Below are 15,502 nucleotides of genomic sequence, written 5' to 3' on the forward strand. Positions count from 1 at the left end.
TCTGTTCAGCCAGCTTGTGGCGTGGAGGGACATGTCAGAGCAGGTGAACAGCATGTCTTGCATGTGTGTTCAGGGTACTGATCCTTTCAGGAAAAAGTGGGAAAGACATGGGAAGAGACATACTGGCCCTTGCTTCCGTCTTCTGGAAGCTGTGTTCAGCTATGCCAATTTGTGAACTTTGGTCTGCCAGATAAGTTTTGTCTTTAAAAGTAGAGTCTTAAACAAGAATCCTCAGCTTCTGCCAAGTATGTGCTGACTTAAATAGACCAAAAATGATGGGCCATATCAGAACTGTTGACGGTTTCCTCTGTATCTGAGTCACATTTGCACCTTGCAAGAGGGTGTGTGTGCATATGTGCGGGAAGGGACAGGACGAGGAGTGCTTTCCTGAGGTGAGGCGCAGGAGTCAGCTTCCTTCCATGTTTCTCATTCTAAAGGGAGCACATAGTTTGGGGTAGACTTTGCCTACTCCTTGCATAGATTTGGTGGCCAATGTCCCTCTTTCTGGGACGGAGTGGGTATCCTGCAGAGCTGCTAGAAACATCCCCTCTTGTATAAGGCCCTGCTAATGTTTCCCCCTTGCTCCTTCCCCAAGCCTATGCAGAGACGAAGTAAACTCACTGTCCTAGATTATCTGCAAACAGTCTGCATTTGATAGAGGTGAGGAGAAAAAAAAGAGCTGGAAGATAGGCTGTAGGCAAACATTTAACTAGTGTTTACAATGTGTGCTCTTGAGAAGATTGGTTCTGTGCATGATTGCAATGGCATGTAAACCCAAGCTGGCTTCTAGCATGCTGCCTTTTTTTTTTTCCCCCCCTTTTCTTTTCCTAGAAAGGCAAGGTATAATTTACATCCATAGTTCTTAAATAAAACCAAATTGAGTACTCTATTTTTCAGATTTGAAATTACATTGGTAAATTTATGCTAATATATTGTTTAGCTAAATACGAGCCTAAAAGTCCAAAATTAAAGGATTTATCTTCAAAAGATACTCAGGGAAACCTAATTAACCACTTTAAAAAGTATGAAGGTGTATTAAATCCATGTGTGGATGCTTTATTTTCAGAAAGAAAACATTATATCCTCAAATTCATTTTAATTCCTTTACTAATCAGGTTAGAATTAGTTACGGATAATTTAATTGAAATTCATTATTTAAATTATTAATTTATAAGTATCTAAGTGTGTACAGAGAAGTTTAGAATTTAGAACTCAGAGACGTTTATTCGTACCCCTAGGTAGACAAGTCTTGAGGCTTAAGTTTTTGTTTTGTTCTTAAGAGTAAATTGCTGTTGATGAAAAGGTAGATTAATAGTGGAAATTGCTGAAAGTAACAATGAAGGACATAGTGGAAAAAAAAACCCAGTCATGTCCTAGTATGAACAGTAACGTCAATAAGGCTGATAAAGGCATTTGATTTTTCTGACACCAGGTGAGAGCAACTCTGGAAAAAGTAAGAAAGAAAATGTATGGTGAATATGATGAAATGAAACGAAAAATACAGCAGCTTACGAATGAACTGAAAGTAAGTATACATTCTATTGTCGGGAAAGCATATGAGAATAAGTCTCCCAGTGTTATCTAGAAACTTTTTTTTTTTTTGTGCTTCAGCAGAACAGAAATAATTTCTCAAACCACTCCAATTCAGTGTTTTATGTGACATCTATACTTTTCTTTATTTATTTATTTTTCCCTACAGGAAGGTACAGTAGGACAGGGATGCTTTTGCATATGGAATTTACTAATTGCCTGCTTCTTGGAAATAAAAGAATGATCTTGATAGCATTGTCTGTGTGTATCGGTAATTAATGGAGGTGCTTGTACCAGTAAGCTGCCAAGTGAATTGAATAAATAACTTGCATAATTAGGAGTAACGTGCAACTTGGTGTCATTTCAACAGACTTTGCTCTGTTTTACTGACTGTATTGTTTAAACACTGTAGTAAAAGAAGTAGCAATATTCTTTAGTATTAAAGTGCATGACAGTTCTAAAAATGACTTACCTTTTAGTTCTTAATTGAACCTTTCAATTGTCATTCGATAACCTCTCTTCCTTCTGACATGCTGCTTTAGTAATAAAAGCTGCTGCAATCTGTAGAAGTATCCTTCATATTAAACTGCTGAGTTCTTTGGTCCAAAAAACCTCCCTGAAAACTTGCTGTGGATTTTATATTCAACATTGATTTTCACAGCCCTGGTTCAGATGAAGCTTTGGCAATTAAATGTATTCTGACTTCAAGGGACTGGGACCCTGACTTGTGCCCTTCTGCCATCCTCACTTGGTGACTGTCAGTTCCCTGCATGCTGTAGTATGTATAAAGATCAGAACTTGCTGTTAAATTGGCGCTTTTATTCTGCGGCAACTACTCTCAAAAAATAACAAAAAAAAACCAAAAAACAAAACAAAACACAAACAACAAAACAAATGCCCTGACTTGAGAGGAGGAGCGAGAGAAAACTGAATTTCTGTAAACTGTGCTAAATAGTCTTAATGATGCCAACAAGGTGAGTCCCCCACCCAGTATGCATGTAGATAAATGCTGATTCAGATGCAGTTTTATCGTCTTTGATGCTGATACTTACTGAATAGCAGTGGTGATATTCTGCACTTCCAGATCTTCTGTCAGACCAGTAGAAATCCTGCATGAGTCTGAACCATCTCTCTTAAGGGTTTCTGACCAGCTCTGACAAAATCTCTAATTCTGAAGCAAAGTAGCAGTTTATGAAGCACTCCTTCTGACATGTGGCACATTATGAGACACCCTCCCCCCTTTTTTAATAGTTTAGAATGGCTGAAAGAAAGCACAATTGTTGTTCTCTCTAATAATATATGCTTTGTTGGTTGGTTGGTTGGTTTTGGGGTTTGGTTTTACATGACTGTCATCTTTCATGCTATTTGGGGATCCTGTTTAAAATCCTTTATATACTCTTTGCTTCAGCTTTGAATCACTATGCTTTTTTCCCATCAATTTCCAGGGCTACTTTTTGTTCATAAAGTTTGTTTGAAGTTTGTACTGCCAATATCCTGCCCTGGGCAGTATCCTTCTTCACACAAGTTCTTATCTTGTAACTTTCTTAATCCATCCAAAGCATTTCTGCTTTTGTTTTTTTGTTTGTTTTTACATGAGCACACCTTTATATAGGGTTAACAGTAACTTCTTGGCTTCTGCTCCCTGTGCTGACCTAATCTGTGTATGACTTGGTTACTAAACACTAATTGTTCCCCATATCAGTCCCTAGTGTTCTTACATTTTTATCAAGAAACAAATCTGGTCCATCTAAGAATGTGAGTTGGGCTGGCCTCCATTAGTAACATTTTTTTTCTCTTTATTGTTGGATGGTTCATAATCATTTACACTGTTTGGGTTTTGGTCTCTTCTTGAATGGTGTCATTTTGTGCCTTTTTTTCCCTCCAGTTTTTAAGCATGTGTGTACATAACAGAAGATGACAGATTTTCATGCAACAAAGCTCTGTGCTGTCTTCTCCTACCTGCTTTGTATTGTTTCATCCTTAAGTCGTCTTGATGTTGCTTCTTTACATACCTGATTAGTCAGTTCCTTCTTAATTAAGGCTATTCTACAGTTCACCCAAACCTTTCTAGATTTCCTCATTTCTTGCATTCTTCTGCTTTTCACCCTGTGACTTTTTACAATCTGCCCACTCTGTGTATATAAACTTTCTGAATAGACATCTGCCAAGTGTCCTCCTGTCCTTTCAAAAAGAACAGCTTTTACAGTGATTACAGACTAGCAATAAACATAGATACTTGTGCCTTATTTCTGTTAGCGTATTTGGATTCTAAGTTTTGTTTGTTTGTTTCTGATCTGCAAGAATATGGTTTGAGGCCTGTATATTTTAAGCATCCTAATACTGTGAAAATTAACCATGGGTCTTTCTCTTCTGTAGCTCCCTTTGAAAGAATAGGTAAACTTGATCATTATTCTATATAAAACTTTTTTTTTTTTCTGCTCAGGTGACAAATGCTCATCAGGAATCCTTAGAGAATCATGTGCGAGTGCAGGCTGCAGCCTTAGATAGCTTTAGCGAAATGAACAGCTCCTTGACATCAGCATCAATAGACTTGCAGGTACATTTTAATAGCTGTTTCACAGCTGACAACTGCCTTTCATGACATGGATTTTAAAGCCTACGTAAAACATGGATGACAAATATAGATTCTAACACTAAACAAGCCCATAAAGTACTGTCTTGGATATCTAAGGCAGCTAATTTAGGAAACTAAGAAAAAAAAATTCCAACACCTGTGTTTTTAAAAAACCGGTTAAAAAAAATAGTGTACAATAAAGAGATACTGGTCTGCAGCAGACTAATGCCACTAGTCATGTCTCTATGAAATATCTGAGGTGAAAATGTGATTTGTTTTGTATTGTGCAAAACGGTACATCTCCTGACTTATACCTACCTTCACTGGTTCACAGAAATGGAAGTGGCATGTTTGGATGCTAAACACTTGTGAGACTTTACATACCTGTGAAATGTAGGGGGAGGGAGAAGATGGGAATGAATTTTCTGTTTTAAAGACTTCCAAATTCCCACGTATCTGAGCTGAACAACTTAATGTTCCTGCTTTCTTGTATGTCACATTTTTTCTCAGTCTAGTGCATTTAATATGTATAGGATGGCCCTTGGAGAGAAGAAAGGAAGATTGTTGTTGGGAGTAGCATTTATATTGAAATGTATCCATATTCCTTTGGTTTTTTTATAGCGTTCCAGGACTTGATTTCACTGAGCATGTTCCTCATGGAAATACCTTCTAGCAAACTAAATACAACAAAAGCCATAATTTTAAATATTAAAACTTGCAAAACCGTTCACACTGCATTGACACATCAGGAAACTCCTAAATGTTCTGTCTGTTCCATAATCTTTTGACTATATTAGTTCATCAAATTATTTGTGATTTTTAATATGTGGTTTGCCTCTTTCTTCTAGAAAACTCTAGTGGATGTTACATTGGAGAACAGTGATATAAGGGAACAAATAAGGAATTTAAAACATACACATGAGCAATCTATGGAAAAGCTGAGAGAGAAGCAAAAGCAACTGGAAACAGCACAAATTGAAAATCAGTTACTGAAATTAAAGGTGCAGTATATAAACTCCCCTAAAAATATTGCACAGTAAGGGCATTAGGAGTATGTTAAATTAATTCCTTGGCCTTATTTTGTAAAGGATTCTTCATACCTTCATCATTCCCTAGAGCTGACATATTCTTGTGACTCAATACTGTTTTAGTAACAAGGAATCTCAGCTGGCAGCAGTCAGTCTTTCCATAACACCTGATTACCATTCAGGGATGTTGGCAGGTGAAAATTCAAACCATTAAATGGTTATTAGTATCCATTGCTGTAAGTAAACGAGTATTATAACTCTACACAGTGCTATAAGAATTTCTTGATGTTGAATTTGTTTATTTGGTGTTGCACAATTTTTAATAGGTAATCTGTTAAGTCTTATGAGCATATGGTCAGCAGATACATGCTGTAACAGCAAGTGTCTTGGAAAGACAGTTAAGCTATTTCTTTCAGAGAAATGCAAGGGAATAAAGCGCAAACTGGAAGGTTTTATATGCCAGAAATCTTGACCATTTTCCCCACTTATCTGCCAAATGTATTCCTTTAATCTCATTTAAAAAAAAAATCAACCAGAAAAACCTTTTCTGGAAACCTTTGTCTCTCTTAAAATTGCTTAAAATAGACTAGTTTGGATATAGTACTGTATCGGAATTTGTCACTGTGAAATTAAGGTGACTGCTGGTTTATTCATATTTAATTTTGTTAGAGAAGATGTTTCTTTTTGGGTCTGTAGTGACTTGCATTCACGCTTAATGATGAATGATTAAAAGAGAAAACATTAACATAAGTGTATTTCAACTTACAATTAATGTTCTAGTTTCCTCTCTTAGTGAAGCTTTACAGGCTATAAAAGTAGCTGTATTTTGTACCTGCTGTTGTCGTCAGGAAATATAAAGAGGGAAAAAACAATTAAAAGAAGAAAGCAAAGCTGATGCAATTCAGATTTCAAAACAGAAATTTGGACTTTACTATAATCTTAAGGACATGCACCAACAAGTCAGGGAGAGGTATGTCTGCTTCTAAGGGCAGAGAACCACAGGTTAAGGCCCAGTTCAACTGAATGCTTAAGGATTTGTTTATCTTCAGGCGTGTCAAGGTCTGCAGAATACATGCCCTGCCTTAACGAGGAAAAAGTTCAAATTTTGCCCTCAAAGTTGCAGTTTTATTACAAAGTTAGTGGATAAAATACCTCATTGCTGTCTTTGAAAGTTAAACGTAAAATTGTGTATCAAAGATGCCAGGACATCTGGGATTTAATTCCAGGGGTGAATGTAAGAGGATGGTGTGGAATCTGGGAGGTAGCACTGGAAAAGCAGTAACTACTGTATGCCATGATTATTTTTTGGGTAGGGGACCACACCCATGTAGCTTATTAAGTAGGTTTGGTTTATTCATAGAATCATAACAATAACTGAGGTTGGAGACGTTGCTTAAGAGTACTATAACAGATGCCCTGTTGCATCTACCTTTTTATGCCTGTTTTTGCTTTCCTCATTGCTCAAGCTATAAGCCAAGGAGTGATGGAGAGACAGTGCCAGAGATCGTATTCCAGTTCAGTGTATCTTAAGGACTCTGGGTTTTGATTGTTGGCTTTTTCTGAATGATATGATTCTTTCAGGCTTCCTGAAATGTGGAAGGTTTTGTGTTGTACTGAAACTTAATTTATCTCCACTCCCTCTCACAAAGTGCAGGTTACTACCCCTGTGCCAGTATTGATCTAGGTGAGATGCCAAAGGGGGCAATTGCAGTACAAGTGGAGTCCTTCAGAGCTCAGTCCCTTTTCAAAGGATGAAATACACTGTTGTTATCCTACAGGGTAGTAAAACAGCTTGTTCCCACCATGCAAGATAAACACAAGGGTTTAATAAATCTTTCAGTCCTTGGAATGAAAAAAACCCCCAAACCCCAAAACCTTAATCATCAGAACCAGGTATTTTGTAGCTGTGTAAACTGTAAAGATCAGCAAGGAACACTTCATTCTTCTCCCAGATGACAGTATATTCCTCCTCTTCCTGACATGTTTGTAGCACCCACAACATTTCACTATAACTTTGTCTGATTTATAGCATCTCTAGTAAGAGAATTAAGTCCTGGACTAGCTATTTTACTTGGTTTTTATTGCAGTTTACAGAATAGATGGGGTTAAGGTGTGGTTCAGTCAGTGTTCTGAGCCAACATAAGGGGGAAATCCTGTCTCTGAATTACTGTTCCTGCCCTCTTCTCTGTAGCAGTAGTAAAGTTTCTGGTCCTGTGGTTAAAAATTAACCTTTCCACACCCCTGAGTATATTAATTTTAAGTCTGATTGTTCCCTGATCTTTTGTGCTCCATGGTCACTCCAGTTCTTGTGCTTACACAAAGAGCAGTATGTGAAAAAGCAAGAGAGAGGAGGGAGCGTACAGCTGTGTCTTCTAGTTAATGACACATACTTAGGTCCAGCTTAGAGTAATTATTGCTTTGAGGTTTCATGGTCATTTAGAAACAGGAGTTGAGTCTAGACCATCTCTAATCTATGCTTCTGTAAAATGGGGGGAGGCAGTATCTTTTCAATGGGGAAACAAACCAAGGGACTTGGAGGCTCTTATGGAAGGGCTCAGTAAAGAGGCATAGTCTGGTCTTGGATAAGCAACGACTAGCTAAACTCAGACAACATGAAACTTGATGAAACAGTAACTTCTACAAATTCAAATGACTTGTATACTCGCGGAGTGTTGTACATGATCTTGATGCAAATTAAAATCTGCTTCAGCAGTGTCAAATTTATAACAAGGTGCAGCTGAAGTTCAAAGTGTTATTCTCACATCATGTGAACTCTGTTTCTCCTGCTGCCAGCAGTCCTGTACTGACTGATGGGTCAACTTTCCCTTCTCATAGGTGGAATCGTCGCAGGAAGCCAATGCTGAAGTCATGAGAGAGATGACAAGAAAACTGTATAGTCAGTATGAGGAAAAAATGCGAGAAGAGGAGCAGAAACATAAAGCTGAGAAAGAAATACTCCTAGTATGTATAGCCAGTTTGTAAGAGTGGTGCTTAGCTTGGGTGTCATTTCTCAATCACTTAATACTCCAGAGTTCGCATGTGTTCCTTGACTCCTGTCTGTATGACTAGTCACGCCACAGTTACGAAGCTTTCCAAGCTTTTGGGGTTGTAGGGCTGAGAAAAGAATGTGTTCAAGCACAGTAACAATAATGATAATGTGGATTTCAAAATTTGAAATGAAGTAAGTTAGGGTTTTTAACTTCTGGTTCTCTAAAAAAAAGGAAAATATAATGTCCAATTTTAGTAATAGTTTAAGAAGGAGAGAGGGAACAACTTCACTGGATGCTACTGGAGCAAGAACTCTTCCTGTCCCCTAGTTTTCCTCCACCCCCAAGTAAAACCTTTCTATGACCAGTTTGTCATTGCATTTTTCTAACTGATAAAGATAGATAATGACTGAGATTGAAGGTTGACTCCCCAGTCTCTTTTCATTCATATTGTTTTATATGTGAGGAAAGTACAAAGCTGAACATGGCAAACTTTGGCATTTAAAATGCTATCTATCTTCTGCAACAGCATATTTTTCTTATGCTGTTACTTCATGACATCCTCAGAAGGGAAAACAAATATCTAAGAAATGGATAAAAGTTTTTCTCAGATTTTCATAATAATGCTTTGCAAATACCTATGCACTTCAAGTGCCCCAAATCTTTTGTTCTATACAATTCACATTTAGGGTCACAACTCTTCCAGACTTCTGGGCACGTGTAGTGAAAAGCTTTGAGCTCTGCTTAAAAGCTATGGCTTAAGAAAAAAGAGAAAAAAAAAAAAAACCAAAACCACAAAAAAAACCCCAAACCCTCATTAATATATTGTATGTTAATGTGACTGTAAATGTTCTTATTTGAAGGAAGAAACGAATCGGCTTCTGAAAGCTATTGAAGAGGCAAATAAGAAGATGCAGATTACAGAAACAAGCATACAGGAAAAAGACCAGAGAATTGGTGAGCTGGACCGGCTGATTGAACGCATGGAAGAGGTATGAGAATTAGGTGATTGCCACCTTTAAAGGAAATGCAGAAGTGCATAGAGGAAATTTGACTTTTTTTTGTTTTTTGTCTGCTGCTCAGTACCCGGCTCAGTGACATACCAAGTGACATACCATTGCTGCTTGCATCTTACTTAGTTATTGTATCCATATAAGTAAATGGACCTGGACTACCATAGAGACACAGTGATTAAGCGGTTCTTCTGTCTTTCTAGTGGTCTTTACAGTCAGGGCTACCTAAGGTGCCAAAATTTATTTAGTAAATTAACCATTATTTTAAAGAAAGAGTTTTAAAAGACCATTCAGTCTTCCTTCAGTGTGCAAACTCTCCTAAGCTTAATGAAGTAGTAATCATAAATGATCCAAAGTCTCTTAGAAATGCTGTTGGTCCATTAAAATGTTTGTTAGTGAATAATAGACCTTATTATTTACCTATTTATAGTCCTGATTGGAATTGTATCTCCAAATTTCTCCACATGTGGATGAAATGCTAAACTGAAAGCTTCAGACTAAAATTTTTTGAGGTTTTTTTGTCGGTATGTAGCAGCCATTTAATCTTCCATGCAGATATCTATCTTATTTAGGTTATGGCTCTGAATATTTTGAGGAGAGAAGAAAAAATCATTTTTACTGTCTTTTAATCCAAAACTTAGGTTCTTCCTTTCCTGCTAGCATTAAAAAACTTGTAATTATTCCTCTCCCTGGCTAAATATTCCCGACCAAACTGTAATTGAGAGCAGATTTTTGACAATTTACTTTTAAAGCTCTGAAAGCAGAAATGCTTTGAGACATTTACCTCTTGTGACACTGGCAGCACTACTGTAAAACTAATTGTAGCAGGTTTTGCATTGCTTCTTTTTATTTCCTGCTTTTCCTTCTTCTCTTTTATGGACTTCGCTCCAGGGCAAAACTCAGATGAGTAGTCAGATGATTACTATTTTAATGTATTGTGAAGCCTAAGAGTATCACAGTACCTCTCCTTGCATAGTACATCTGAATCTCATGTGTTGAACCTTTTCAGATATTTGAAAAAGCTTTATATCTTCTGTCTCAAACAGTTACGGTGAAATTTCCTCTTTGTTTTCTGGTATCATTCACCTAACTGACAGTGAATGTTACTGTTTAGTGCTTAGACTGAATAGTGTCACTCTAAATGGTATAAGAGCAGCCCTTCCAAAAGACTCCGATGCTCTTGGATGTACTTTGGCATTTCTCATTTCATTCAATAGCAGGCATCTCATTATCTTTAAAGATCTGTGCCTTGCTATCTAAAATACAGAAGCGGAAAGCATTCTAGTAAGTGGAGGGAATACAATCTTCTGTTCTTACAAGTGCAGTGTTTTTTCACCAACTTTACTTTAGTAAATATTTGTTACTGAGAAATAGATTTTTATAAGCCTTTTTTTTTTGTTGGCCTGACTGGTTAGTCTAATGTGCATTTGTATTGAGAGCCCCTTTTGTCTAATGCTTGCAACTGTATTAGTAGAATTAGTGATTACAATGAGAAATCATTCAGCTTAATAGGCCCCTTTAGTAGCTCTATTAACTTCATCTGGACTTCAGCCTACAACTTGTAAGTATTATGCAGTGAATAAAGGATTGTGATATAAGGACAGATGAGTTTCTTCATGTTGGTTATTGAATTTGCTCTTATCTGGCTGATACTTGCAGAGTAAAACTGAATGCTTCTTAAATTCCCATTAAAGTGGATAGCAGACTCCTCTGTTAATTTGTGTTGATTCGGTCCCCAAGTCCTCATAGATCTTCATGAGCACTGTGCTGGTGGACATCTGAAAAATAAACAGGAATATTTTGGGGAAGAAAATAGAGCAATACCTTTTATCTCAGCCTTGGATTGAAAGATCTTTTTGGAGGGATAACATGGAAAATTTGACATTTATGTAGTTGAAGATTGTGTTGACTCATCTTTTTATTCAAAAAATTCAGTTTCAAGTACAACTGTACATCTTCGAGTAAGAAATTGAAAACTATGATCTTGTTTCCATGTGTACCCAGGAATTTGATTTTATTATTGTGCATTCTGTGCTCCTTGGCATGCATGAATTTTGTTTAATCAGTTTCTATTTTAATTTCACAAATGATCTTTTAAAGTGCAATGAAATATGTTTTGTGAAGCCTTTACATTTTGACACATGGAGAACTGAAGGATAACATTTCTTGTTTAGGAACGTCACCAGCTGCAAAAACAACTCGAACTAAATGAAATACAAATATCTGGAGCAAAATCTGAAAACAACTCTGACAGTGAAAGGTGAGATATGTCTTGTCTGTGGAACTTCTAGTATTGCTAGGAAACTTTAGGGGTTGGTTGGTTTGTTTTTGAAGACACCTGAATTTTACTTTTTCTAACTCTAAAACTGCAGTCTGGTAGGGATTGTCCATCTGAATGTAAGTTTATTTACATATAAAATATCAAAAGGATTAATTTTTGCAACAAAAAACACTTTCATGCATCTGTCGTGTTTTAATCGCAGCCAGCAAGTAAGCCCCACACAGCCGCTCGCTCACTTCCCTCACAGTGGGATGGGGGAGAGAATCAGAAGAGTAAAAGTGAGAAAACTCGTGGGTTGAGATAAAGACAGTTTAATAGGTAAAGCAAAAGGCACGTGTGCAAGCAAAGCAAAACAAGGAATTCATTCACTGCTTCCCATCGGCAGGCAGGTGTTCAGCCATCTCCAGGCAAGCAGGGCTCCATCACACTAACGGTTACTTGGGAAGACAAACGCCATCACTCCGAACATCCCCCGCTTCCTCCTTCTTCCCCCAGCTTTACATGCTGAGCATGACGTCATACGGTATGGAGCATCCCTTTGGTCAGCTGGGGTCAGCTGTCCCAGCCCTGTCCCCTCCCAGCTTCTTGTGCACCCCCAGCCCACTCGCTGGTGGGGTGGGGTGAGAGGCAGAAAAGGCCTCGACTCTGTGTAAGCCCTGCTCAGCAGGAACTAAAACATCCCTGTGTTACCAACACTGTTTCCAGCACAAATCCAAAACACAGCCCCATACCAGCTACTGTAGAAAAAATTAACTCTATCCCAGTCAAAACCAGTACAGCATCTTTTTGAAAAGTTGTTTGCAAACATGTAGAGTACATTTTAGGTGGAACAAGTTGTGACGTATTTGTGGATTGCATTTTTTTAAAATCTGCAGTCCCAAATTCAGCACAGTATGATCCTGACTATGAATACTTCCATTATCTCCTTCTAGACTGCCCAACAGAGTTTAAAAAGAGAAGAATTCTGTATCCTGTATTAAGCTGTAGGACATCCCCTTTGAAAAGATGAACTCTTGAAAAGAACAAGAGTTTTGCATATAACTGCCAGAGGTGTCTTTTTTGTATAAAAGAGGGAAAGTGGGGAATATATTTGAGGCTTGAAGGGGCAGGTCTACACATGTGGTGCACATTAACATATGCACACGAACAAAATGAACATGTGGAAGAAATCTGTCATGTAGCATCAGGGTGCAGAAATAAGCTATGAAGTTTTTTGGGGAAAGTGAGGGTGATGTTATTGGCAGCGAGACCTCTGTGAATGGTTGTTCTTGAAAGTATGAAGCTTAGAAGAAAGATCTAGTGGTGTGGTGGCACCTGGATGTGCTGTTTCTGCCCACAGGTGGCACGTGCATCCATTACTACTACTTAGAGACTGACAGAGCACCATGACCAGGCAAAAGAAAGCTTCAAGCAAAGCCAGAGGCAAAGTTTCAAGAGAAATCTATCCAGCACTGAAATAGCGTAACTGCCATTCCAGTGAAAATTGCATCCGCCGCTCAAAGGTTTATACGACACTACTTCAGTGGCTAAAGATCAATTATAAGCAGAGACTGTGTAATTGTACTTGATTCCTACTTAAATTTCTGTGGCACCCAGAAATTCAGTTTTAAGGTTTTGGCATCCTGCTGTTCTATAGGAAACATAAACATAAAAGGAGGTCCCTGCCAAGAGAGTCTCACTGCCTAGTTGTATTGATCTGTGACCAGCTTATCCGGTTTCAGGGTAATTTCAGGGTAATTCAGTTTCTGCTTTTCACAGCAGCCTGTTAAAATAATAATTTAAAGTGAACAGATGTCGCATACAACATGGAATATGGAGATGAAAGATAATTGCTTTTTTCCTTTACCTCTGGATAACAGATACTCTTCTTGCTTCAGTGAATCCTGCCCTTTCCACTCAGCATGAAAAGTTATGCTGCAGTAGAAAGGGTAAAGGCAATGTTCAGACAGGAATTTGTGTAATGCAAGCAAGCACACAGTTGCAATCTATGCAATGCAAGCAATGAATCTGTGTTCAGATGCTGAAGTCTGTTCTTAAGTTCTCTTTACCTGTCTGTACCTGACCAAACACTTGGGCTCCACCTGAGGAAGGACCTCTATTCCATTGCTCCATTGCTATTAGTGCTTAAAATTCTGAATCTTTCAATGAGAGACCAAATGTGTGTTACCATTGCAATTAAAATGTAAATTGCAGTTTTGTGAGACCTTAATATGCAGGATTGAAAAACCTGCAGCAATGCCTTGATTTTTTTGAGTCCTTGTCAAAGTGCCGCTGTTACAGTCTGTAGAGTACTTCACTGTTAATAGAGACTCTTTCTGGGAGGAAACAGCATTCAATTCAGTCATTCATTGGAATCATGTCATACAGTTTGCCATCTGCTGCTTTGCCTTAGAATGGTTGTTCTATTTGCAGCTTCAACAGTTTCTTTGGCTGTGCACAGACCAAGAGGAAAAACGCCTTTTTGTTTTTGATTCCCCTCCTCCACTTCTCAAATTCTGTGCAGTCCTGAACCTAGGAGTACAGAAGTTTATTTTGTAAGCAAGCGATTGCTTTCTTTGAAGAATTTCAAGAATTGTACATTCAGATATAAATGGAAGCTCCCATGGCCAATATACCAAAAACTTATTAAAAAGCTTCCCTCCTATTTCTTTGCATATTCTAAAACTACTTTTCTGGCAAGCTTTCAAACCAGCTTGTGGTAGGAGTTCTGTGGGTGTTCAATTTTTGTATTAAACAGATTTGAAGAAATGCAGAATGTGTCTAAAGAATCATACATACAAACTTGAAACATCCACAACAGTTCCTGCTGACTGTTGATGAGTTAATACTACTCCAGTTAGCATTCTACTACTGTTGGCAACTATGCCAAATCCTTGACTCAAGGCTTCCCTGTAGTAGGAGAGCTTTTAAAAGGACGCCAGCTTCCTGGCTTTTATTTAGTATGTATTTCCAAAAAGTTTGCAGGTGGTAATAAGTCAGGGTAAATGTGTTTTTCTGATGATAAAGAGCTAGTTGTCTACATGCCTTTCACTTTAGGGAAAGACAGACATCTTAAGGAGATGAGCTTTGTCACATTGTTTAATTGTCAGCACTTCAGGCTTGAGTAAGCACACCAGTATGGAAGACGAAGGTGAGTTAACTTGGGTGGAGACAGCGACTTTGACTAAAAGACTACCATTAAAATGTACTTTGGACTTTTGACAGTTGTCAGCAGAATTTGACTTGCCTACCTCTTGACCTAGTCTTCCTGTTTTATGGTGGTATTGTGGGGGTTGTTCTTGTTTTTTGCTTGTACTGCATAGCTCCCCACTTACATGCTTAATTCTTCTATGTTCTGCTAGGTCACAGCATTTGGAGGAGGTAGCAGCTAGCCTAAGAGAGCGAATCAAACATCTGGATGATATGGTCCACTGCCAACAGAAGAAAGTCAAGCACATGGTTGAGGAGGTGAGATCTAGTAAAACAATTCTGAGTCTTTTGGGAACGCTGATTTTTTTAGCCCATAATCCAAAGAGACCTCTGTTCTGTGTGCAATTTCCTTATGCCACCTTAGTTACAAACACAATGGAAGATGAGTTAAGCATCTGGAGCTACTGAAGCAGAAAGACTAGGTGGAAGCAGTTTAATCCAGTGGCTGTGGGTTATATACTGTGATCTTTAGGCTGACACTAATTCTGGAACTCTTCATGGTAGTCCAGGAAATACAACATACAACTTGCAACTTAATTTGAAGGATTCAGAGGGTAACTGCAGAAACAATGCAGACTAATCATGGGGGCCTCCTTCCTGTACAGAAGTGGAAGGCAAAAATTGCCCTTTATGTTTTTTTTTTAATGTGGTTCCTCACAGAAATAGGGGGGCAAACACAGTTTTTCACCACTCATCTTTTTTACCCTGGTCTTGGGACATCATCTTAGCTGATATAATTTCCTGTAAAATCTTAAGTGGCTTTCTGCTGGAAAGCTGCTTCAAGTTACAGGCTACCTACATGCCAAGAAACTGTTCAGTAGCCAGAAGGCTGTGATTGCAAACATTTCTGTTTCTCCAAGTGGATGAAAGAATGACATGGGAAATAGGTAAATTAAGTT

The 15,502-nt window shown here is 38.1% G+C and overlaps 1 protein-coding gene across 1 annotated transcript in view; it reads left to right on the forward strand.

The window, feature by feature from the left end:
- The window catches only part of MYZAP (myocardial zonula adherens protein), a 60,231-nt gene that overhangs the window by 17,593 nt on the left and 27,136 nt on the right, over nucleotides 1-15,502 (forward strand). Inside the window, exons 4-10 of the mRNA XM_075160196.1 lie at nucleotides 1,433-1,525; nucleotides 3,974-4,087; nucleotides 4,954-5,106; nucleotides 7,969-8,094; nucleotides 8,984-9,112; nucleotides 11,308-11,393; nucleotides 14,756-14,861. Of these exons, the coding sequence (XP_075016297.1) occupies nucleotides 1,433-1,525; nucleotides 3,974-4,087; nucleotides 4,954-5,106; nucleotides 7,969-8,094; nucleotides 8,984-9,112; nucleotides 11,308-11,393; nucleotides 14,756-14,861 (807 nt within the window). The remainder of the gene's footprint in view (nucleotides 1-1,432; nucleotides 1,526-3,973; nucleotides 4,088-4,953; nucleotides 5,107-7,968; nucleotides 8,095-8,983; nucleotides 9,113-11,307; nucleotides 11,394-14,755; nucleotides 14,862-15,502) is intronic.

This window comes from Calonectris borealis, chromosome 11 (genome assembly GCF_964195595.1).
Source record: "Calonectris borealis chromosome 11, bCalBor7.hap1.2, whole genome shotgun sequence".
NCBI lineage: Eukaryota > Metazoa > Chordata > Aves > Procellariiformes > Procellariidae > Calonectris > Calonectris borealis.